The sequence below is a fragment of the Cupressus sempervirens genome, chromosome 5 (assembly GCF_028749045.1).
Source record: "Cupressus sempervirens isolate cs-2001-9-10 chromosome 5, ASM2874904v1, whole genome shotgun sequence".
Taxonomy (NCBI): domain Eukaryota; kingdom Viridiplantae; phylum Streptophyta; class Pinopsida; order Cupressales; family Cupressaceae; genus Cupressus; species Cupressus sempervirens.
The window spans coordinates 917,104,346-917,130,737 of record NC_143122.1 but is presented as its reverse complement, the minus strand read 5'-3'; the positions used below and the strand labels follow the sequence as shown (position 1 = coordinate 917,130,737).

The 26,392-nt window shown below is 37.4% G+C and overlaps 2 protein-coding genes across 3 annotated transcripts in view; both read right to left on the bottom strand.

The window, feature by feature from the left end:
• Positions 1-25,996, bottom strand: part of SCY1 (SECY homolog 1) — a 54,243-nt gene extending 28,247 nt beyond the window's left edge. For both annotated transcript variants that reach the window (XM_089832915.1, XM_089832916.1), the window contains exon 1: positions 25,654-25,996. In XM_089832915.1, coding sequence (XP_089689041.1) covers positions 25,654-25,856 — 203 coding nt within the window. In that variant the 5' untranslated portion in view covers positions 25,857-25,996. The remainder of the gene's footprint in view (positions 1-25,653) is intronic.
• On the bottom strand, positions 10,625-11,597 carry LOC149558893 (uncharacterized). Its single transcript, XM_089786196.1, has 2 exons — positions 11,448-11,597; positions 10,625-11,317 (listed from the first exon to the last, which is right to left on the bottom strand). Exons 1-2 carry the CDS (start codon positions 11,514-11,516, stop codon positions 10,967-10,969), a joined length of 420 nt encoding a protein of 139 aa, XP_089642322.1. The 5' UTR covers positions 11,517-11,597; the 3' UTR covers positions 10,625-10,966.
• Positions 25,997-26,392: the final 396 nt, after the last annotated feature.

Here is a 26,392-nt window from a genome sequence, read left to right as displayed (position 1 = left end):
TTGTGCAACTAAGCGTTTCCGACATTCAACCTTCATGTGTCAAACTTGTGGTAATAGTTGCATTAAATGTTCTTCTTTTGGGAACTATCTGATACTGGAGCAGAAAACTTCTGCTGAGATGGCTGTTGAAACTTGCCTTTATCCTTCTAAAAGGATTTTGTAGCAAAGACTTGCTCTGTGGAGGTGGAGCTAGAGCCGCCACCGAACTATTGTTTCCATTGATCTTGCTGAAGCAAAAGTGTATAGAGATCAATGAACTTCAGATCAACACCAGAAGACGTGATGTTGAGAGTCTTGATAAAGTGCTCATAGGGCTTTGGTAAACTCCGAAGAGTGATAACCACAATATCCTCTTCCTCCATCTTGCAACCAATGGCAACTGATCACGGATTTCCTGAATCCGATTCAGGTGTGCCTAGAGCGAAGTGCGCTCATCCGTGACAATAGAAAATAGAGTGTTTTTCAAAAAGAAGGCTCTATTTTTGTCAGAAGTCTTATGAAGACCTTTGAGATGTGTCCAGATCTTGGCAACTGTCTTGCCGAATGGAATTTGAGAAAGTTGATCATTAGTCACGAATAATTTGAGAAGCATCACTGTCTCTCGATTATTCAGATCCCATGTATCTTGATTAGGACCAGGAAAAGTTGGATGTTTCGTAACACGTAGAACAAGTTGATCGATGTTCCGATATTCAAAAATTGTGATGATTCGCTGCTTCCAAGTGCCATAATTTCGACCATTGAATTTGGAGTTGTGCTCAAGCAAAATGTTTGTCAGAGATGCCATGACACGTTTTTCAATGAGAAAGTGTGAAAATCTGTAAAGGCGCGTTCTTCAAGGCAAAAAAAGGGAACACCCAAAAAATTCAAAGTGACCCAAAAGAGCTCAAAAATTGAGGCACCCAGAAAAAATCAGACGACAACCTAGTTGAGCTCTCGAAAAACCCACCAAGAATCTGAAATCAAAATAATTTTTTGAGCCCAAAAATTAGGGTTTCAAAATAAACCCTAGTTGGCAACAATGGAGGCAAAAAAATGGCAGAAAAAAACGTTTGCAGGCAGAAAAATCAATGTAACGTGACTCGCCGTGAGTCAGGTGAGTCACACGAGTCACCATTTGGCAATCGAGTCATAATGACCTGTGACCCATGAGTGGCGGGTTAGGTGACGTGACTCGCTTGACTCGCAGGTCACGTCGTGACTCACGAGTCACGAGCAGGCTGACCCGACCGCAATAGCAAGAAATCAGGTGGGTAAAAAAAATAAAACCTCATATTTTTTTTATTTTTTTTCCTTCTTTCTTATTTTTATAACCCTAAAAGGGCTTTCATAACACTCTATTGTGAGAAGAAGAAAGAGAGAGAGAGGTAGAAGAGAAATAGAGTGTCCTTGTTTTGCAACCAGCTAAAAGGAAGAAGAGAAAAGCTTGCATTTGTGACATTGGAGCTTGCATTTAGATCATCAAGGAGTTTATAGGAGCTCTTCTCAACACTTCCCAAAGCATTTGAAAGAGGTAAGAGTTGATTTTTTAGATTTTGATGATTTTTTTCTCTATGCTTATTGGTTTTTTGGATGAATTTTTTTTGTTTGCTTATGGATTTTTTTTCACTTTAGATCTTCATAAAATACAATGCTTAAATGGTAATATTTGGTCTAAAATGTCTTATTGCAGCAACCTTTACATTTTTACTTACTCATAATGGCTCCTGGAGGTAAAAAAAACGCAAGCTCTCTAAAAGCAATAAAAAAGATGTGTTGGACGTACACCATAGACTTTTTGGGTAGAGCTAGAACTCAAACAAAATGCCTATTTTGTAAAACTGTTAATAGTGGAGGGATAAATAGATTGAAATACCATATTGCTGGCATTCGTGGTCATTATACTGAGCCTTGTAGAGCTGCAACTGTTGAGGCTCAGTGTTTTTGTTATGTTGCCTTTGAAAAATATGAGCAAGAAAAGGAATTAAAAGAAAACAATTAGCAGAGTTAGCTCAGATTGGTTCCAATTCCCTTCCACGCTCATTTGGAAATGTTTTTGAGTCAGCAGATTGTGTTGGAGAAGGTTCTTCCCACCCCCCCTATCGTCCTAGTGCTTCTGCTAGTCGTACTTCTTCTACATCTATTCCTTGCACTGCTAGTGGTGTTGCAGCTACTGCCCCTTCTAGTAGTACTGGTTTTACCTTTCGTGCTAGAGTCAGAAAATTTAAGTTGGACAATTTTTTTGTACAGTGTTCCACTCCTAGTGCACAACCCTCACTTGAGAGCTTGGGCTGGAATAAGGAGATACATGAAGCTAGAATAAGAGCAATTTGCAAGTTTTGGTTTTTCTGCAACATTCCATTTATAGCAGCCAAGTACTTCAACTTCATTTATATTTGATTGTTTTACGTTTTAAACTTTTAAGTTTTAAAATTTAAATTCAATTTTATACTTTTAACTTGATGTTGAAAATTTGAAATATGCTAATTAAAATGTTTTTCTAAATGTAACAGAACTCTTTATTGGCAAGGGATGATTGACGCAGTTTCCATTTGTGATGCGGGGTTTAAAGTCCCCACTGAAGATGAGTTGAGTGGCCCCCTCTTACTAGATATGATTGAGGAGATGAAACTCGAGTTGGAGGACCATAGAAAGATTTGGAGCCAAAAGGGGTGTACCATTATGATGGATGGATGGACAGATAGGAGGAATAGGACCCTCCTAAATTTTCTTGTTTCTAGCGGAGGTAATTCATCATCCTCTACTTCTTGAAGTCTAAAATTTAATGTATTATTAAATAATGAAAATTTTGTTTTATTGACTATTGATTCTTAAATGATAATTATTTTGTTTAATTTTCACTTTCAGGATTCACCATGTTTTTGAGGTCTACAGATGCTTCCTCACATGTGAAAAATGCAAAATTCTTATGTGAGGCTATTGAGGAGGTCATAAGGGAGGTGGGGGAAGAGAATGTTGTCCAAGTGGTGACTGATAATGCAGCTAATTATGTTGCTCCAGGTAAAATTTTAACTTCTAACTTTCTAAGTTCTAAAAAAATTATTTAAATTTTTCATTAAATTTTGAAAATTAAAAGTTTTCTAATACATCAAAAATTTTCATTGTTTCCTCACTAATTTAAAATTGTTGCAAGAAAATTTTTGATAGAGAGACCCAAAAATCTTTTAGACTCCATGTGCGGCCCATTGCATCGACCTCATGTTAGAGGATATTGGCAAGCTTGTATGGGTGAAATCATGTGTTGCTAAGGCCAAAAATCTTTGTATGTTCATCTATAATCATGCCTTGGTCCTCAGCACTATGACGCAATACATGAAGGGAAAGGAGTTGGCTTGTCCCGGTATCACAAGATTTGCCTCTAATTTTATCACACTAAAATCCTCGTTGAGTTCAAGGTTAGCTTTGAGGCGCATGTTTGTTGGTCCAGAATGGAGTTCCTCCTCCTTTGCCACCAGCCCTGCAGGGATAGATGCAACAAAATGCATTTATGATGATGAAGGTTTTTGGGAGCCATGTTCGAAGATTGTGGAGGTAATTTAAATTTTAAAAGCTTAAGTCTTAAAATTTTATAAATTAATTTATCTCATACATATTTTTGTTTTATTTTCATTGTGCAACTTTGCAAAGTTTCATCATTCACTAAATTGTTTTTTTGTTTAATTGTTTTGTAGATCGTTGAGCCCCTTGTAGCTCTCCTACGAGTTGTTGATGGGGAGAAGCCCTCTGTAGGCTACATATATGAGGGCATGGATAGGGCCAAGGAGGCTATTAAGGCCAATTATGTAGGAGTTGAGGAAAACTATGGCCCTATTTGGGACATCATTGATAGGAGATGGCAAAATCAGCTTCATAAGCCCATCCACGCAGCAGCCTATTACCTCAATCCGGCATACTGTTTCTGTGAAGATTTCAAGGCAGATGAGGAGGTTCTTAGTGGCCTATACACTGTGATATCGAAGATGGCCACTAATGCCACAGATATAGTGCTTGAGATGGATGCCTATAATAATGCATCAGGGCCCATTTTTTCAAGTCAAATTTGCAAAGGTCATACAAAATTGCAGCCAGGTAAAAATTGCAACTTAAGCCTTATACAATCTGATTTCTAAATTTCTAGCATTAAACTTTAAAGTTCAAATTTTTAAATGAGACTAATATTTTTTTCTTTTCCTTTTTTCAAAATTCAGATAGATGGTGGCAAATGTTTGGGCCTTCAACCAAAAACCTTTAGCAAATCGCCATCCGCATCATGAGTCAGCCAAGAAGCGCTTCTAGATGTGAGCACAATTGGAGCATGTTTGCGCACATCCACTCAAAGAGGCGTAACAAGTTGTCTATGGAGAAAATGAATAGGCTAGTCTTTGTGCATTACAACCTGCACATTAGGACCAAGGAGATTTTGGATAGTGACACCTCTCCAATTACTCTAAAGGAGGCTGATCCAGAGTCTGAGTGGATCACTGAGGCTACTGATCCTGTCTTTGATGATGAAGACCTATAGTGGGTTGACTAGGCAGATAGAGAGGGCTAGGCTGAGGCTGTGGCTATGGTAGCAGAAGACCAGAGAGCTCTAGTTGTTCCTAGTGGCACCTCATAGGCATTGGTAGAGCCAAAGACTACAGTTGATCCTAGTGGCACCTCATAGGCATTGGCAGAGCTAGAGACTACAGTTGATCCTAGAGGCACCTCACAAGTTGATGCTATGGCTAATCAGTCATCCAGGACCTACCTTAGACGCCTTACTAAGAGGCATTTTATAGATTATACTAAGCCTGAGGTTGAGATTGAGGTTGGGGATGAGGATGAGGATGACAATGACGATGACGATGACGATGACGATGAGGATAAGGATGAGGATGAGGATGATGATGAGGACTCCGACTAGGAGCCATAGCTATAGTCTTGTTTTAACTTTTTGTTTAACTTAACATATGATCAGAATTTGGAACATTTGATGATGACTATTGAATCTTGATGTGTTGGATTTCATATACATATACATTTTGATGGGTTGCATGGATTTATCATTTTATATATGATTCTATGTTTTACTTTTATAATATTTCCTTCAGCTACTGTTTAAACTTTAATTACTATAATATGGTATTTAGCAATTTACCTTTGTAGTATTGTACTTATGTAATCAATGTATGTTTGACTTTTAAGTTTTTAACTTTAAGTATGTGCATTATGATCAAATTATCTTCTATTTGATGATGTTATTGTGTCTTTAAGCTTTATTCAATAATGGGTGCATGGAATGTTCTTTAAATCCTAAAAAATCTCAAAATTTCGAAGTTTTTTCACTTTGCCGAGTCACCATTGAGTCACTTCCGAGTCTGAGCCGGGTCACGAGTCAAGTTACCCTTGCCGAGTCTGAGCTGGGTCCGAGTCACGTTACTTTGAGAAAAATGGTTGATTTCTTCTATTAAGATTGGTTTCCTGCCAAAACGTCACAGATTATGAAGAAATAAACAACAAAAATGGTATTTCAAGCACTTTTTTTGAAAAAACGACTGAAAAATGTGACTGTTAAAAACATCTTAAAAATCACAGGAGTTTGCTTCAAATCACGACCATGGAAAAATGGTAGCCTTTGCTGTGTATAGGTGTGATTTGTTCTTCGAAAACAAAACTAGACAAACCCTAGTTCAAAGCAAACATTCCAAACAAATAATTTTGAAAATAGTTTCTGATAATTTCAGAAAGGAAATTATTATTTTCGAAAAAATTTAAAACCCTTCTCTGATGCCATATTACAGAAGTAATTGATAAGATGCTTATTATTAATAGAGACCGAAAGGTCATTATATACAAAAGAATAAAATGATGTTTCCTTAGGAAACGATTGTAAAGAATAGAAACATTCTATTCTAACAGAGAAAGCTAAAAAGCGAAAGCAAACTAAAGCTAACTAGATATTTACAATAGATAACCATTAACTAATAATAGACTACTATCTATTATCATAATAGACATAACATAAACAATTTGTTAAAATGCAAAATCAAGGCAAATCAGGACATAGGGAAACTTGCTAAAAGTAGACACCACTACAAATAGAAAGTACATCCAAACTCAAAATAATGCCATTTTCGGGTGTAGTGGAACTTACTAAAAATAGACACAATAAAATAGACATTTCTAAAAATAGTGTCAAAATGCTCAAAATTTCATGGGTATTCTTTCTTGAAGTTCAATTCTTTCTCATACTTGACCTAATTCACTAATACAGTTTCCATTCTATGAGCCAAAGGTGAATGACACTTCTCTTCTAGACTTAGCCAATTTCACCAATTCTCATTTGAACCATAGGGAACCTTAGGGGACTTGGCCAAAGACTACCAAGAATGAAGCCAAAAATGCAATGCTTACAACTAAAAAAGGGGGTCCATATTATGAAATTTGGTGTTCATGTTTGCTCTCTTTATTCTACTTCAAATTTTATGTGATTCATGTTTTTTAAAGTTTAAAATAATACTTCACCACATACATACCCCTCCCCCTCTCAATATTTGTTAGTGTGCTATCAGTATGGAGTTCCTTTGAAATAAGAGCTTAAACTCTTGAAGGTTGATCTTGATTGTACACACAGATTCTCATGAAGGTCTTGCCACAAATAGAGCACCCTTATTTGATGGCTCCAACTATGCATTCTCGAGTGTTCAAATGCATACCTATCTAATGTCTCTCGGTGTTGATGTCTAGAATAGTGTGAGGAATGGCTACACAATTCTTTCAGCTCTTCCAACGAATACTGATGGGAAGAAAGCTTTTGAAAATAATGCAAAATCCATGAATGCAATCTTATGTGGTTTGTTAGAGACAACTTGTGAAAGTAATGCATTGTGATACAGCTAGCAAGATTTGAGAGAAATTTCAAAAACCATATGGAAATGACAAGGTTAAGGCAAAGCTTCAGACTCAAAAAAGAAAAATTGAAGTGTCTCAATGTAGGAAGAGGAAAACATTGCTACTTATTTTCTACTGATGAATGCATTTGTTAGCTCGATTAATAGTTGAGGGAAAGAGGTCAAGGAGTCCATTGCAGTTTAAAAAAATTTATGCTCTTTTCTGTTGCATTTTGATTCAAAGATTTCCGTGATTGAAGAGATGAAGGAACTCGATAAGGTGATTGTTGATGAGCTTCACAGCATTCTGACAGCCTATGAGATGAGGACAAATTCTGATTCTTTATCCAAAAAGGAGGCAGTCTTCAAAGTTCTGATGAGAGGAAAAAACAAGGAGTGTGCATCTACTGAAAGTTCTCATGGAAAGTCTAATTCTGAAGAGACAAATTTCATGAGCAATTTGCAAAAAAGTCCAGGTAAATATAAAGGCAAGTTTTCTTTCAATTGCTTTGACTGTGGTAAGGTAGGACATTCACATATAATGTCCATATGCAAAAAGTGAGGAAAACAACTATTGAAAGAAGCCTAAGTCCAACAAGAAGAAATATAAGGGCAAAGAGAAGAAATTTCAGAAATGAAGATCATAGTGATGAACAAGAAGGAGAAATAGATCTTGAAGAGTCGATAAGTACTTTAAATGTAATCAAGAGACTTAAAAAGAAAAGGCAGAGCTTGAAGTTGCGACTACAAGAAGAGAACAAGGTGAAAAATCAAGACATCTCAAGCTCTCGGAGAAGCTGAAAAGTTAATAGTTGATTTGAAGGTTTAAATTGAAGAACTAACAAAAATAAAAGAAGAAATCAAAAATCAGCTAAGCTCAAGGAAGAAAATTGTGAAAGAGTCAAGCTAAAATTGTTTCACTTAGAAAGATAAATCCTTGACACAATGGGAACATGAAAAGGTAAGTAAAAAAATCATGTCCTTAGACAAGGTACATTGAGTCAAAAAGATCATCTACCAATAAAGGTACATTTGCATTTATTGATCAGGTCATGTTCATGTATATCTGTTGAAAAATTATACCTTTACTTGATGACTGTTACCTCAACTCCATAATTTATCATTGATAAGAAAATTACAACTTAATATCTTCTTATTCCTGTCCTTCATCCACCTGTTACAACTTTCACCTATTGGACACAATAGGTTATGAAGTGACCAACATTTGGCACACCTAACCTTACCTGTTCATTGATAGATTTAATTATTAGTTGAGCATAAGTAGGATTAAGGAGTTGACATAGCCTCATTATGCAACAAACAGAAGGTAGTAATTTAGCATCGTATCTACATATTTTGATCTCATTGTTGAATTGAGGAGGTTGCCACCTCAAAGTGCTTAGTTTTATATTCAGCATTCTGTCATTCATTTCATTTCTATTGCATTCACTTTCTCTAGTTTGTTCTTACCTATAGAGTGTTGCAGCAATCATGTTTGTGCATTATATTGATTTGTGACATATCATTGTAATTTTGTTCATGAAATATAGTAATTTCATTGTAAGAGGCATCAGAATTTCAGTTTAGGCTACGATTCATTGCTGCAATATGGATGCAATTGTAAGCAAAAAGTCCATACTTCTGATAAATCCATCCTCTCAACCTATTTGTAATTCAGTTAGGAATTCACTTTGGTTTACCAAAAAATTGTTCAAAGTTTGCAAGATAATTATCCAAAGAGAATTTGAAGTTTTCTTCTACACCAAGCAAACTATGGTATATTAGAAAAGATCTGGCTGTGAGTTTTTGCACCCTTGCGCCATATGACAGTCAATGGTTTCAACCAAATGAGATAATTGCAATGGTATAGGTTGCTAACAGCCTTAATTTTCATGCTACTCTTTGGGTTTGGGTTTTTGTGACTTCACACAAGATAGCAACGGTTTGATTTGTCTTGTCAAGGCAACCATGAGGCTCTAGGTTGCTAATACTCAATTATTGCAAAACGAGCAGTTGCATAGTTCACAAGATTGAGCTGTAGAATACTTGTGAATTGTTTTTACAAAAACAAGTGACTAAAAACTTGACAAGTAGATTTTGCTGCAAGTTTTATGGTCTAACTTGTCATAAGTACTTAGCAAGTCCAAGCCCGAAGCTCACCACACAGGGCTCAGACATGTCAACATGGGAATAAAATCCATTCAATGTAGAAAAACAAGTATTTGACCTTTGTAAATGTCGCATGCCCATAGTTGAAGACCACACAACAGTTGGGCATCCTTAAGCAATTTGGAAGGACTTTGTAATGTATGTTGTCAGGAAACTTGGGTAGTTAGGCAGTTTGGCATAACTGAGGGAGTTACATGGGTGCTACGGTTTGCCTCGCAACCCCTCGGACACTTATGTATGAACCTTCTTCATAAGAAAAGGCATGTTGTGTATTGCGAATGTTACCTTGTGTTTGGTGGTTAATGAATATATGAATTTCTTTTGAGTTCATCAAGGGACTCAGAAGATCCCTCTAGAAGAAGATGAAAATAGTACCTCCTACTTCGTATGATAATGCATATAACCGTGCCATGGATTTGGAAAGCAAGTACAAGACCTCCAAGAAAGCCGACAAGTCGTCATCAGATGATGAGTCCTCTGAAGGAAGCAATGATGAGGATTCAAGTAAAAAAGTACATGCCCTGCAAAAGGACCTTCGGCAAATGATGAAAGAACTAAAGGCAACAAAAGGAGGATCTAGCAAAAATGAGGGTGAAGTATGGTGTACCGACTGCAAAGAAGTTAGACACATAAAGGGTTCTTGTCTTAGTTATCGGTTCAAGTTCAATTCGAAATATAGGTTCAAAGAACCAGCTTGCTAGTTTGGCAAAATTTTGGAAAGGGTTTTGGGTTTGTTTGGGTTCATTCGTACAAAAACATGTAAAAATTATTTTTAAAAATATATACATACATATTTATGAAGCCTAGAAGCATAGAGTATCACAAAATCATATGATTTAATCTTAATCATTTAAACAACAAAAACATCATAGGCATAAACTTTAAACATGTAAGTTGTGATCATAGCATTATGAATCACGATCATACCACCATATATTTCAATTAAAAAAATTCACGGCCATCATCAAAGATTCAAAACATTAAAAGTAAATCATGATCCATGAATAATAACATCAAGTTCAAGTATCATTATTTCAAGTTCAAGCTTCAACTAATCATAATGTATAAAATTTTAATATTCATCTTCTTTTTCATCATCATCATCTTCTTCTTCTTCTCATAGTCCTTTCGCATTAGTTGACTCAGCAATAGAGCTAAGGCCAACGGGATCAACACCAACAACAATAGTATGGGCATCAAAATCTTCAAAGTCCTCAATTGTAAGTCGAGAAGCAGAGGCATCCAAGTCTGCCAACTCTACATCTACATCCCACCTCTTAGTCTCCCCCTCTTTGTATTTCTTAAGTCTTGTGCGAGAGGAGACACAAATTGTAATGCACAAACACCAAGTTCTCCACTCTTTTCTATTACAACCTATTGCACTTCACTAAATGGATGAAAGAATATGTACTCTAATTTCTCTCTAAAGCGGATGAACTAGCAATCTATGAAGACATGACATGTAAACAATTAAAATAAAATTTAAATTATTTATCTTAAATCTTAGAATTTCTAGCAATTTATGAAGACAAATGAAACTAATAACAATTTATTTAGACAAAGGAAACTAACAACAATTTTTAAAAAATTAAACTTACTTGTGATATCACTTTGATTGCAAGGGGCTACAATGTTTGCAATCTTTGACCATGGAGGTACCACCAACTATGAGCATCCTTCCTAAATCGATGACGAAGAGTATCATTACTTAAATTTTTTGCATCCACAAACTATATGAACTCATTTGTAATCAAATCTTGCCTTTCATCATCAGGAAAGAGTCTTTCAAGTGCTGCCTTGTATCCATCAGACACCTCTATATCTCTATAGGGTGGTAGCCTTCCTGGTAGATCAGTATACTGGGTGCTATAGTATTTGGGCATCAATGTATTGGCAAGCAAATGTAGAGAAGTGGTCATTTTATTCCATCTTTCTATAACTATTGCTCACAATTGTTTGAAGAAGGTCTCTTGAGGATCTTGTTCCTTTTCATTTACAATTTTCTTGATCTTCTTAAGCATTAAGTCTATGCCATCATAGATCTCTACAAGGGAAGGCATATCCATGTCTGCGTACTTAAGCATGATCATTATGAGTGCGGTGAGATTTATGAGATATTCCACATGCTCCCACCAACTTTCATCCAATATCCTCTTCCTTATTTTGGTTGCCCTCTCAGTGTTGCTTTGCCTCCATACAGCCCAATTGTTGCTGATTACCATATTGGTAAGTATTTCTTTTACTTGCATAAGTCGTCTCAAGACAATTACAATTGATACAAAACATGTCTCAGCAACCTGTAACATAAAATAGAGATTGTTAGATACATACTTGATAAAAGAATACACATCATTACATAATCAAAAAATCAGAAATTGTAAGATACTCTTTTTTTAAATTAACTAACTTGAGTTCAAGTTTACTTACCTTCAGCAACTCCAAACATAAGAACATTCTGAATATCCCTTGAGTCATGTGATGGTTTGTGATGAACATCTAGATTTCCTCATCTTCTACATACACCTCCTTGATCCACTGAATACTCTTCCCAATCTTTTGTAGCATAAGATTGAATGAATGAACTGCACAAGGTGTCAAAAAAATATGTTGGTATCTCTCTTCAACCCAAAAAACAGCAGCTCTACAATTCTTTGCGTTGTCTGTTATGACTTGGACAATGCTTCTTGCACCCACTTGTTCAATGGCCTCAATTAGGGTATTAGAAATAAATGGCCCATCTTTTACTTGCCCCTCACAATCCACTGCTTTCAAAAACATTTCGCCTTTATGGGACACTGCCAAAACATTGATCAATGGATGATTTCTACAATCTTTCCACCCGTCTGAAACAATTGTTACCCTTGTCTCAATCCATGAATCCTTGATGGGCTTCAATTGCTCATCAATCAACTTGACCTCATCATCCAACAGGGTGGTTTGTACTCTCTCATAACTGGGACCTAAATACTCTAGATGCTTTATTAGCACTTCTCAACAACTGCTTGAAATATGGAGAGCGAACAAGATTAAAAGACAGCCCATTTGCATACAAGCATTTTGCCACATCAATGTCAAAAATTTCCCTACTTTGATTTTGAATTGTAGTTTCAAGTGGTTCCTTTCTTTTGTGTCCAATGGGTACTTCATTTTGAGAATCAGAGGCAGTTGAGCTAGTATAGAAGGAGTGATTTTCTATCACAACATCTGGGGTGGATTTCATTCCTTTTGCTCTTTTTTTATTTTTATTGCCATCAATTGTAATGTCCCCATTTTAGCAGTTGACCAAGTGTGTGTGTGTGTTAGCCTTGTTCTACATGGTCCCGAGGGCTAACGAAGGGTTTAATGGGATCCTGGAGTGTTTTAGCCTAGTCATTTCCAGTTTGGGCCAAAACGAAGTTGATTTACTCAGTTTCAGGCATACTTACTATTTTTAGTAAGTCGGCAGGACACAGTGCAGGTCAATTTTGGTGATTGGATTCGATACTCCTCGATGAGAGCTTTTCGATGAGCTATCACTCGCATTATTCGGAGTCCGATTACTAATACATTTTAATGCCTGAAGTTTTATTAAAGTAACGTCTAATTTAATTGTAAAATATTAAAGTGTTACTTTAATATTTATTTTATGGTGATGTGTACCCAAGGGAGACATAAGGGGTATTTTAATATATGTTTTATATATTACACATCTTTTATCCCACATTGCCCATATGAGTTGAGCAGACCCTTGGAAATAGAATAAAAGGAAGCATGTGTGGCTTCATTAGGCAGGGTTGAATATGAGAAGAAATTGGTGTGTGAGTTGCAGCTCCGTTCTTGGCATTTGAGGACGTCTATCCTCTCTTGTAACATTCTAGACGTCATTCCCTTGGGGTTTGGCCTTTGGAATTCTTTGTTATTGGCTTCATTATCAAGCAGTTTAGTTGCATTTCCGGCTATAGGCAGATTTGGTATTTTGCTCATATCTTCTTCACTACTTGTCCGACGCTTATGCCGCTTTGAGGGAATGGTATTACGAAGGTAGTGGGCTGATTGAAGGACAAAGTATTGTAGCAACAAGTTCGAAAGCATGGGCTGGAATATTATGTCAATACTGCTGAAGTAATTAGTGAGTTGTTAAATTTGCCATGTATTTGGTTTTATGAATTCTGAAAATAACAATTTATTAGCAGCAGTTCATTTCCACTTTGCATATTATTGTAGTTTCTTTCTTGTTTATGTTGTATGATACCAATTCCATGCACAAAACACAACAAACAAATAAACGTTTGATTTTCGGAGTTATAAGGGGTTTAAAACATTAAACGAAGAAATAAGAGGTTGCATGCAAACTGTTTGACAAAATTCCTTTCAGCAAATTGGTTTAGTTTTTTGGGACATCCAGGGGTGCCCATTACAGTGGTATCAGAGCTATAAGTCCTGCCATCTTGTGGAGGTTTTATAGGGAATTTGGAATAGCCGGATAGAGGGAAAAAGTGTTTGATGAAATGTCAAAACACTAAAATCAGAAATAAGTAAAAAAACAGGCTAAGCATTTATCTTTGAGCATGCGACAGGGGTCTTATAATTTCCGCGATACCAGAACAAGACAAAATAGGATTTCAGACTTGCAAAGCAAACAGTCTAGTACGTCCGTGCAGGTGGACATTGAATCCAACCATACAGACACAGAGGAGATATTCTTTGATCAGGACAATAATATGGGTGATTGAGATAACAGGAATACAGGATTAGGCGGAGGTGGAAATGCTAGTCCAGATCAGGGGGAGGTACTGTTCAGACAGCTACTGGATACATTAGAGCAGGGGCAACGTATGCAGCAGGAGCAGAATAGGCGAATGGACATGATGTTGCAGCTCATGGCTAGACAGATGGGTGTCAATATTAATCCAGGTGATGCCAACAACAGAAAGAATAACAGCGAGGGAAACAATAACAACGGAGGAAACAATAACCATGGAGGCCAAGGCAACAACAATGGTCCTGAGAATAACATTAATGGTAATAATGGACACGGCAACAATGGGAATGAGGCTGATAACTTTAGACACGTTGCACGCCCAGCACGGACTGCGAGCTCGAGACCTCTTCTACCCACTTTCCCACCCAGAGATCCGGTTCAACCAGTAAACGAACCGCATATTACCGAGTTACAGGATCAGTTCAGGAGGGACTGGGAGGCTAGTGGACCGGAGTTTCAGGCGGATATTTCTCTTAGAGATTATATGGACTTGAGGATGAGACACATGCCTAAAGCAGGAGGGAGGCATCAAAACTTTGAGCTGAGGAAGAAAGTTGGAAAACTTTCTTTACCTTATTATGATGCTTCAGGGAAGATGACTGCACGAGCTTGGGTGCAGAAGGTAGATACATACTTGCAACTAAATCCTATGCCTGAGGAGGAGGCTATCAAGTATGCGGCTATGCACTTGGATGGCGTTGCACATGAATGGTGGCATCATGGCATGGTGACTTTGGGGCATAATCAGATTACAGCCTATGAGGAATTCACCGAAACATTGATTGAGAGATTTGACACTAAGGATCCTGAGTTACATTTGAAGGAGCTAGCACAGTTAAAATGAAATAACCCCAATAGGTTATAACTTCTTCCAACACCAAAAATCTCAATACTTCAGGGGTTTGACGTTTCGTCCAACAATTTGCAAACAAGCGTTGATACCACTGAAATGATCCTGTCTTAAAGAGCTACTAAATTAGACCAAAACTGAGCTACGACAATTTGTCAAACACTTTAATGCCAACTTTATGTGCTAATAGAAACTCGCAAATATTTACAATTGCAAATGTAATATGCTATAATCTTATTAATAAAAGGAACCTAGCAAAGGGAAGAATCAACATTGGGTCTTCAATTGCTAAAGAAGGATTAAGAACTTGTCTCCGAGCACAAGCTTGTAGTCTTGAGGGTTCACATGGAATGTCTGGATTGAAAGATAATTTGCAGCTTGTTCGAAATTCCTCACCAATACCCTATAGCAGATCGCAACCAATATTCAGAATGTATTGCTGCTATCAAACCCCATGCAGCTCCAATAACAGTGAATGCAGCTCTAGTATAGTGAATGTAGGTCCTTAATATGGTATGATAAATCATCCAATGCTGGTAGGAATTGCAAAACTATAAGTTCCAACTGAAACCAACCCTTCTTTAACCCATTTGCAAACAATTTATGAAATAATTCTCAGCACAAACCCTTCCAGTCGTGGTTCGAATTGCAGACCAGAAATCGAATTGGTGCCTTGTGAAAACTCCTCAGAATGGCATCCAAATCTGTGATTCGAGCTGCCCAAACTAATGGAAGTGTTATCGCTGAGACAGTGGTGCGATTACTGATGGACTCCCCAATACTAGAGCGGTAGCTTGGGGTCACATGAGACTTTAGAGCCGATGCTGAAGGTTAATATACTCCCGTCTCCTGCAATGGCAATCTCGGCATACACAATTAATGTGAAAAAGCCGTTTTCCAACCTCCAAATACCTACGGCCTGTCTTAAGGAATGAGGCGCCTCGATTCTCAAGGAAATGTGCCGCTAATATGAGCTCCAGCCCAGGTTCGAAATTCACACCAAAATCTTTGCCGCAAATTTAAGAATAACACCTGCGATTTTTTGTAAATTCAAGTGACGAAAAAAATACACTATGAAGAAGCACCTAAATCCAGAGACGGCAGCACACAAGTTGTGAGGAAGAATTACTGCCCAATAATAAATTTCGACTTTGGAGTCTTGCTTGTCTCTTCGACAATCCAAATTAAATGCTGCAGACCCTGCTTGGATAAAAAGCTGAACTCCAAACCTTTGCGAATAGCTTAAATCCTCAAAAATCAATTCTCAGAATGATCCTCCAAAATTTGGCCTTAGGCCACAGATTTTGCCCCGATGAAATGACTGTAATGTCACCTCCAATCTGCAATAATTCAGGTGATATTTCACACCCTCAAAATTGCGAACCAATTGAGAGTTTTCGTTCTCAATGGCCAGTTGTGTCAATTGCAGAAACCCTAGGCTCCACAATGCACATGTGGTTGAATCACAATCTGATATCAAGAGGGAAATAAACAACTGCTTTTAGAATGAAGCCCCGAGGTGCCTATTTATTCTTTTCTCTCCATTTTCTCCAGAAGCTTCCAGAACATTATTTTATTTTATCTATTAAGTGACTTTATAAAATATTTTTATAATTCAAGTCACTTTATTAAATTAATTAACTATAAAGTTACCTTTTAATATTTATTTATTTGATAACTTTATAAATAATTAACTTAATATCACTTATTAAAATAATTAATTAGTCGTCCTCATAAAATATTCATTATTTTGGACAACCTAATTAATTAAATTAATTAAATCGAACTGCCTCCAAAAAATGGGGACATGACATAAAACAGTCAAGTTCTGTGGATGCTTACATTGCCGAGTTTCAGCACTTATCTGTGCTTGTTACTGATATCTCTCCTAGGAGATTGGTGGTGTTATTTTGTGATGGTCTTGCTGATCCATTACGAGGTTGGGTGAAGGGACATGATCCACTCACCTTAGCTGAAGCAACTAAAAAGGCATGAGATTTAGCCCCTTCGGTATACAAAGGAAAAAACCATTCAACAGATTCTTCCTACTACAAGGACAAAGACAAAAAACCGTTTCAGAAAGGGTATAGCAAACCCAAAGAAGGATCAAAAGGACTAGACAATGAAACCTTGAATGAACTTCGAAAGAAGAAGCTGTGCTTCCATTGTAGAGAGCCTTGGGACTTATCTCATAAATGTTCTCTCAAGGCTAAGGCAAATCAAATGGAGTATTTTTCAGCAGAAGAGTCAGAGTCAGAAGGGGAGGATCAGCACTCCGATTCAAATGAGGGTAACACTATAGAGGAGAGCAACATTCCTAAGGATGATAGATCGTTGGCACGCTTGACAGGGGCCCAAAAAGCAATCACATTTAAGGTCAGGGGTACTATCCAGGGGCAGAAAGTGATATCTCTTATTGACACTGGGGCTACACATAACTTCATAGATGCACAGTTGGTAGCCAGGAGAGGGTTACAGACAGAGGAGCTTGATGGGTTTAGAGTCATGGTGGCTAACGATGATAAGTTATTATGCACTCGGAAGATATCTAATCTTCGCATCAGGTTTGGAGATGGCTACGAGTTGGAGGATGAGTTCTATGTTGTGGACATGGGAGATTATGATGTCATCCTCGGCATGACATGGATGGCTTCACTAGTTGAGTTCACACTCAATCTAGCGAAATTGGAGATGAGATTCCAGCATGAGGGCAGAACTGTGGTACTTAGAGGACTTTCAGATGGAGGTTGCAAAGTAGTGTCCTTGAGGAGAATGCAGAGACTTTTTCGACATGATGACATAGAGTGGGCGGCAGAGTGCTACATTATGCCAACTTCACCAGAGCCACAAGAAAAGAGTCATCCACCAGATATCCAAAAGATACTTGATAGACACGCTAAAGTATTTAGCGATATTCCTCATGGGGTTCCTCCTGAAAGAGGGATGGAACATGTTATTGAGCTCGAGGAGGGAGCCAAACTAGTTATGATTACTCCCTATCATCATCTTAAGAAACACAAGGATGAGATAGAGAAGGCGATTAAGGATTTTTTGGAGATGGGGCATATCAGGCCCAATAAGAGCCCCTTTGCTTTAGCAGTAGTATTGGTAAAGAAGAAGGATGGGACGATGCGCATGTGCATCGATTACAGGGCACTGAATAAGAAAACAATTAAAAACAGGTATCCCATTCCTAGGATTGATGAGTTGATTGATGAGTTGCATGGGGCATGCTTCTTCACCAAAATTGATTTGCGATCCGGATATCATCAGATCAAGATGAGAGCAAAGGACATTGAGAAAACAACCTTTCGATGCCACTATGGCCACTTTGAGTTCATGGTTATGCCATTTGGTCTAACCAATGCACCTGCTACATTTCAAAGTTGTATGAACCAGGTATTCAGGAAGCAGCTGAGGAGATTTGTCTTGATCTTCTTTGATGACATCTTGGTCTTCAGTAAGATCTGGGAGGAGCACTTACATCATCTGGAGGAGGTGTTATCCATTCTGGAGAGAGAGTCATTGTATGCCAAGGAATCTAAATGTGAGTTTGGCATGACTGAGCTCCTTTACCTTGGGCATATCATTAGTGCAGATGGCGTTCGGGTTGATCCCGAAAAGATTAGAGCTATTGTAGAGTGGCCTACTCCCACAAACCTTACACAGCTTAAGGGATTCTTTGGTTTATGTGGTTTTTATAGGAGGTTTGTTAAGGGATTCTCACAGATTGCTACACCCTTGACAGATCTTACTAGGAAAGGAGCCTTCGTGTGAACAAGGGCAGCACAGAGGTGTTTTGAGCATTTCAAGCAGGTAATGTCTTCATGTCCAATTCTAGCTCTACCGGATTTCACGAAGCCTTTTGAGATTCATTGTGATGCATCAGGTGATGGGATTGGAGCAGTATTGATGCAGGAGAAGCATCCCATTGCATTCGAGAGTAGGAAGCTCCGGGGAGTTGAGAAAAGTTATTCTATCTATGACCGGGAGATGTTGGCCATAATGCATGCATTGGCCAAATTTCGATCATATTTGGTAGGTGGACGTTTTGTGATCAAGACTGATCACAACAGTATTAAATACTTCATGAGCCAGCGTGATCTTAATGACCGGCAACAAAAATGAGTGACTAAATTGCAGGCTTATGACTTTGACATAGAGTTTGTCAAAGGTAAGAAAAATGTGGTGGCTCATGCCTTATCTCGGAGACCTTAATTATGTGCTCTGGCAGAGATTTCAGGAGATTGGAGAGATCGGATTATAGCAGAGTATGTCGGAGATGCTTGGGCTTCTGGATTGATTTCAGGTACCATACAGGATGATCGCTATGAGGTGATAGATGAATTGATCAGAGTTCAGGATAGGGTTTATTTGATTCCGTCATCACATTTGAGAGAGGTGATACTGAAGGCATTTCATGATGCACCCACAACTGGACATCTGGGGGTCTTCAAGACCTACAGGCAGATCCGAGAGCGGTTTTCATGGAAAGGGCTCAAGGATGATGTTCAGAGGTGTGTCAGGGAGTGTGTGGTTTGTCAACAGAATAAGGGAGAGCATACATTTCCTGTAGGTTTATTACAGCCCTTGCCCATTCTTGATAGGAAATGGGAAAGTATTTCGATGGACTTCATCATTGGTTTACCATGAGTGCAGGGAAGGGATTGCATCTATGTGGTGGTGGACCGCTTGACGAAGTTTGCTCACTTCTTTGCTATTCCGTCCACTTACACAGCAACACAGGTGGTAGATCTTTTCTTTAGAGAGATATTCAGGTTACATGGGCTGCCCAGATTCATTGTCAGCGACCGGGATAGTAAGTTTATGAGCGTTTTTTGGCAAGAGTTGTTTAGGTTGTGTGGTACAGATCTTACACCTAGCACTAGTTATCATCCGCAAATAGATGGGCAAATAGAGATTGTGAATAAATGGGCGGAAGGATATTTGAGAAACTATGTAACTACACAACAAAAGGCTTGGATCAGATGGTTGCATATGGGAGAGTATTGTTATAACACCACTTATCATATGTCCATCAAGATGACTCCTTTCATGGCACTCTATGGTTATGAAGCACCTAGCTTCATGGATTTAGTTTTGGGGGACAGTAGAGTGCCCAAAGCCAAAAACTTATTGCAGGATAGTCAAGACATCCTGAAAGTGCTCAAAGAGAATATACAATAGGCCCAGAATCAACAAAAATTGTATGTTGATTAGCACCGAATAGAGCGTAGCTTCGAGGTAGGAGATATGGTTTACTTGAGGCTACAACCATATAGACAGTCATCGCTCAAGAAGAGCGGAGCTGAAAAGTTGAAACCTAGATTTTATGGTCCCTACAGGGTGATTCGCAAAGTGGGCAAAGTCGCCTATGAGCTTGAGCTTCTAGAGGGCAATCGAGTGCACAATGTGTTTCATGTGTCTAGGCTTAAGAAAGCCATTGGTCAGAGTGTAGTGCCTTCTGCAGATTTACCCCTTTTGGATGAGGAGGGGAAGCTTGTGTTAGTACCCGAGGCTATTTTGGACACCAGAGAGAGGAAGCTTAGAAACAGTATAGTGAAGGAGTATTTGGTCAGATGGAAAGACCTGCCGGAGGAAGATTCTACATGGGAGAGTGAGCAAGTTATTCAGTAGGCTGGACTGAGATTGCTTGAGGACAAGCAATTTCAAGGGGGGCGGACTGTAATGTCCCCATTTTAGCAATTGACCAAGTGTGTGTGCGTTAGCCTTGTTCTACATGGTCTCGAGGGCTAACGAAGGGTTTAATGGGATCCTGGAGTGTTTTGGCCTAGTCATTTCCAATTTGGGCCAAAACGAAGTTGATTTACTCAGTTTTAGGCATACTTACTATTTTTAGTAAGTCGGCAAGACACAGTGCAGGTCAATTTTGGTGATTGGATTCGATACTCCTCGGTGAGAGCTTTTCGATGAGCTATCACTCGCATTATTCGGAGTCCGATTACTAATACATTTTAATGCCTGAAGTTTTATTAAAGTAACGTCTAATTTAATTGTAAAATATTAAAGTGTTACTTTAATATTTATTTTATGGTGATGTGTACCCAAGGGAGACATAAGGGGTATTTTAATATATGTTTTATTTATTACACATCTTTTATCCCACATTGCCCATATGAGTTGAGCGGACCCTTGGAAATAGAATAAAAGGAAGCATGTGTGGCTTCATTAGGCAGGGTTGAATATGAGAAGAAATTGGTGTGTGAGTTGCAGCTCCGTTCTTGGCATTTGAGGACGTCTATCCTCTCTTGTAACATTCTAGACGTCATTCCCTTGGGGTTTGGCATTTGGAATTCTTTGTTATTGGCTTCATTATCAAGCAGTTTAGTTGCATTTCCTGCTACAGGCAGATTTGGTATTTTGCTCATATCTTCTTCACTACTTGTCCGACGCTTATGCCGCTTTGAGGGAATGGTATTACGAAGGTAGTGGGCTGATTAAAGGACAAAGTATTGTGGCAACAAGTTCGAAAGCATGGGCTGGAATATTATGTCACTACTGCTGAAGTAATTAGTGAGTTGTTAAATCTACCATGTATTTGGTTTTATGAATTCTGAAAATAACAATTTATTAGCAGCAGTTCATTTCCACTTTGCATATTATTGTAGTTTCTTTCTTGTTTATGTTGTATGATACCAATTCCACGCACAAAACACAACAAACAAATAAGCGTTTGATTTCCGGAGTTATAAGGGGTTTAAAACATTAAACGGAGAAATAAGAGGTTGCATGCAAACTGTTTGACAAAATTCCTTGCAGCAAATTGGTTTAGTTTTTTGGGACATCCAAGGGTGCCCATTACATAAATGGCATCGTGTCTAAGCTCATCTCTCTTTTCATCTCGCTCATACTCTTCAATATATTTTAATACTAATGAGTTTGGCATAGGTGCATTTTTTTTCCAGGACATTTATTCACTCCTCTACCAAGGTATCCACACAAATGACCCACCACACGATAATATGAATTGTTTTTTTCTACATCACAACCCCGACATCTCCAACAAAAGCCACCACCTCCTGGAAGAGGTTGTATAATATCCACGTACTTCCACAAAGGAGAATCAAATGGGGGTTCTATTCTTTGTGGAACATTGGCATTGCCTATTGAGGAATATGGAGATCCCTTTGAAGCTCATTTTCCTATGATAAGAAATTGTGTACATATTGACATATTTTTATTGAGAATAAAATTTTAGCCTTTAGGGAATATAATAGCTAGATCTTATTGGCAATGAAAGATATTTGAAAAAGTAAAAAGAAAAAAGCTTAAACAAAACATTGAAACAAAAGCAAAATAGAACAAGAACTTACCTCTTCCTGTCATTGTAAGCTTACAAAGATGTAGCAATGAGACAAAAACACTTCAATCTAGCTAACAATCCAATCTTCCAACTCCACTTTGCACAAACTTACTTTTGCTTAATCACCTATTTGCTCACAAAATCACCTATTTGCACACAAAAAATGATGTTAGAAGCCAAAATAACCTACTTACATTCACTTTTTAGGGAAACCGGGACTCAAAAAATATTAAATTTGTTATAAAAAAATCACTTGCAAATCGTCCGTCGACGCAAATTGCTCGAGTTCGCACTAAATTTGACATGGGCAACTGAGATTCGCTCGGGTTCGAATTCTTGGTTTGGGGGTTCGAATGTAATATCCCCATCTTTTTAGCATCTCAGTGGAGTTCTTAGCCTTTACATTCTCCGCATGCTAAGTGAAGAAATAAGGAGAAATTGATTAAATTAATTTTTGATAAAGTCATTAAAAAAATTAAAATTAAAAGGTGACTTTATATTTAATCAATTTAATTTTCTAGAAGCACAATTAATTATTGTATTGCAAGGGAGAAGCTTCTAGAGAGTGCGTTTTCTAGAAATACAATTAATTATTGTATTGGAAAAGGGGAAGCTTCTAGAGAATACAATTAAATAATATTTTATTTCCTTCTAGAATGGTGAAGGAAAAGAATAAATATAGGGGAGAGGTTCATTGTTAATCATCCGAATATTGTGAATTGCATTTGATAAGAACTTGAGAGAAGAAACTAAGGTTTCTGATTCAATCAGCCATTGGAGAACATCGACTTTTTAGTGTTGCAACCATTTGAGGTGGTGAAATATCCACTGAATTCGGTATTCAGGAGAGCTTCAATTTAGGAGTTCTATTTGTGCTTAAATTGGAGAATACATTTTTGGCTGCTACAGTACGCATGCACAATGCCGCACTATAGTATTTATGTTTGATTCATTTCCATCCTTGGGCATCACTATTATCAGGTTCCTCTTGCAACTATTAGTAGTTAGCATCGTAATTTTTAGGCATATGATTTTGCTATGATAATTCAGAATCAGATTTTGGCATTACTGTAGTCATTATTGTAAGCCCATTTGTCTTGGTAAACTCATAGCAATATTGTACATGAGAATGAATTCAATAAAGGAGATACATGTTGCATACCATTTGTTTGATGAAATGTCCATCAAATAGCATATATGATCAGCATAATAGTTGTATGTCAATTGTTTGTCAAAATGTCAATTGGTTGTAGGTATGCATTCCATATCTAGTTTCCATGTCTATGCATTGAAAGTACCAAAAGAATTGCACTTGCATATGAGTTCATTGTAATATTATTTGCGAACATTCCAAATTTCTTAGCATTAAAAGACAGCATACAAGTGTTTGACAATATTCCTTGAGCTAAAATCAGTTAGTTTGGGCAAGGGATATTACATCGAACCAGCTCAAGGAAAATCAAACCTTGTTCAAACTTGGGCCGAACTAGACCAGTATTTTGAGCCGGTTTGAACCTAGGCAAGGTTCTTGGGCCAAACTAACGAACCTAGGTAACTAAGTGTGTGTGTGTGTGTACACACATACATACATACATCTATCTATCTATCTATCTATCTATCTATCTATCTATATATATATTATATGTGTATATATATATATATACATACACATACACATACACATACACATACACATACACATACATACACATATATATATGTATGTATGTATGTATGTATTTATAAATAATATATGCAAAGAAATGCATGAAATATACAGACACAAATTAGTTGATATTATGACTATTATACTTCACCCCTTATCAAAATTCATATGATATATCAATATTTGCTTGTTCAACATTAGTCTTAGACAATAAGTTCCAATAGGTCATGTTCAAGATTCCAACAAATTAAAAACTTAGTTCATGATTGAATTCAATCAGCTAAAATGCATCAGACTGAATCATAAGGATTTGCAAGAAAATCCACATTCTCATCATCATCTCCAATTGCTGAAAGATCATTAGAGCACATCCAAATAAAAATATATTAAGTTTGGGCATTTTTTATTAGTTTTCTGGGCGTTGGGCCCATGGATTCCTCTGGATGCATCTAGAAGCCAGATCCATCTGAATGCATCCGGAGACCTGTGGCTAGCTTCCGGCCATAATCCACAGGGAATCTGGATGCATCTGAAATCCAAACATATCTGCCTCTGAATCCACCTGATCTGGGGGCAAATCAGTATCTTAACTTATTCTTGTACACTTCATCCATTTATTCAAATTTTCAAGTAATCAACTGCATTTGACTCAAAATATAATTCTTGCAATCTCGAGCACCATAGCCTAATGCAAGGTAGTACGATATTGTGATGGTGATGACATATGTTCAAGCTCTGCTGGAACTCCTCTAATTAAAGGAAGTCATATTGAAACAAGGTTGGGTGGAAGGGGTTAAATTGGTGAAATACAAAGTCCTTGCATGCAACCTGAGCTGTTCCAAGCATGATAGTAGAGTCCCCAGCATCACATACCAAGATGAGAAGGATAAGCATTATAATTTAACTCTGATGTATACAATGTATCTCTTGCCTTTTAGTCATTAACTGCCTTCATTCCAATATTCATATTTTGACCCCAAAACATGGTTTAAATTGTTAAAATTGTAGCTTCAGTTGGATTGAATTGATCTAGAGTTAATCTATAATGGTTATTGGTTAAACATTATTGCATTTGATTAATCATTAATTATATATATATATATATATATATATATCAGCCCCTGCATAAACATATTATTCGACCCAACTGCCATAAAATAGTAGGGACCCTAATGAACCCATCTGCACCTCCATTGATCATTTTGATCGCTACACCCCCAGATTAGTTGATTAGTTCTGGCCCCTACTATTCTACAGGGGACCCACCCTGGGCATGTTGCAGACGTATAGAATCTGCCCTTAGCCCCCAGGGGCGGATAGGCCTAAACTAGAGTCCCACCCCCGGCTAGTTTCCCTATATATATATATATATATATATTGCTGTTAATTATGTCTAATGATTATTAACTCACCATAGCGAATACTGATTAACATAGAGACATGTCTCTTCATGAGATGTGTCTTTTCTACTCCTATATAGATGCATTTGGATCTCCACTTGGAACATACAGAGTGCTTAGTACATTTGCAGTGATCCCTTAACATAAATCACACGAGGAAATCACTTATGCATAATGTTAAACCTCTGTTCCATATGAAAACAGCCAAAACTCTAAAAATAGCAAAATATACAGTTTATATTGTCCGCTGAACAATGGCTTAGTGGAAACGTTGGGGACCTGTTACAATGATAACTCAAATTCAAACTCTGCAAGATATGCCATGTGTTAATGCGGACTACATCCGAACAATGCAAGGTCGGTTCAATTATCAGGCAGATTTTGGCATTAAAAAAATTCCTCCAGAATTAGATGCATTAGAAACTTGATGGAGCATTTCCCTGGTTGGAGAGTTATAATTTCCCTCTAAAAACATAATAACAAAATGAAATTAAACTACAACCTAATGTTGGAATGGCTGTTAATGCAGCCAAAAGCTCATATACAACTAAGCAATATAAAAAGATTCTGTGAGAGTGAATTTATAAAGAACAGATTAATCAAATTATGAACATGAGCGCTACGCGTGATGATAAAATGAAAGTGGGTTTACCTGATGAAGGGCAAATTGAGTCCCCACTTAATAGTGCTACTCTTGTTCACACTAAGAGCTGCTTCACAGATAAGATTCTTCCTTTGGCAAGTATACAGATTCTTCAGACATGGATGTCTCTGACATTGAGAAACTGAAACCCCGGGAAACCAAGACGGTGAACCTACTAGGTGTGAACAGTAAATTTGTATAGATGAAGCCATCGATATTTTGCTGAACGTTTTCTTTCAGGCAGGCGGGATGGGAAGTCCTGTCCTCACAATTCAACGGTTATCCTTTCATTATGTGTGAGGTAAGCACACAGACTGTCCTCTGCTTTTGGACTGGCAATTTATGTTTGCAGGTATTAATTCAGAGGATTGTTTTATTATTTAAAAAAAAAAATTAGGTCCAATTTATTCTAGTTTTTTTCTTAAATGCGAAGTCAAGACATCAAGGAAACCTCTACAAAACATGTATACGGTCATGGTTAGTGATAAGAGTGTTTATAACAACAATTAACGTATAGAATAAATATACAATATAAATATATATTTATTAAATATTGAGAGATATTAATTAAACTATTTAATTTTGTAATCAGTAAAGATTAAGGGGTTTGTGTCTATTTTATTAAAATTTCATTTTATTGAAATTTAGATTTTAAGTTTAGTCTGAATCAAAATTCGTTACAAATAAGGAGTTGTTCTTCTAAATGAACAAAGCACTCTAGTGCTAAGATTTATTAACAATTTATTGC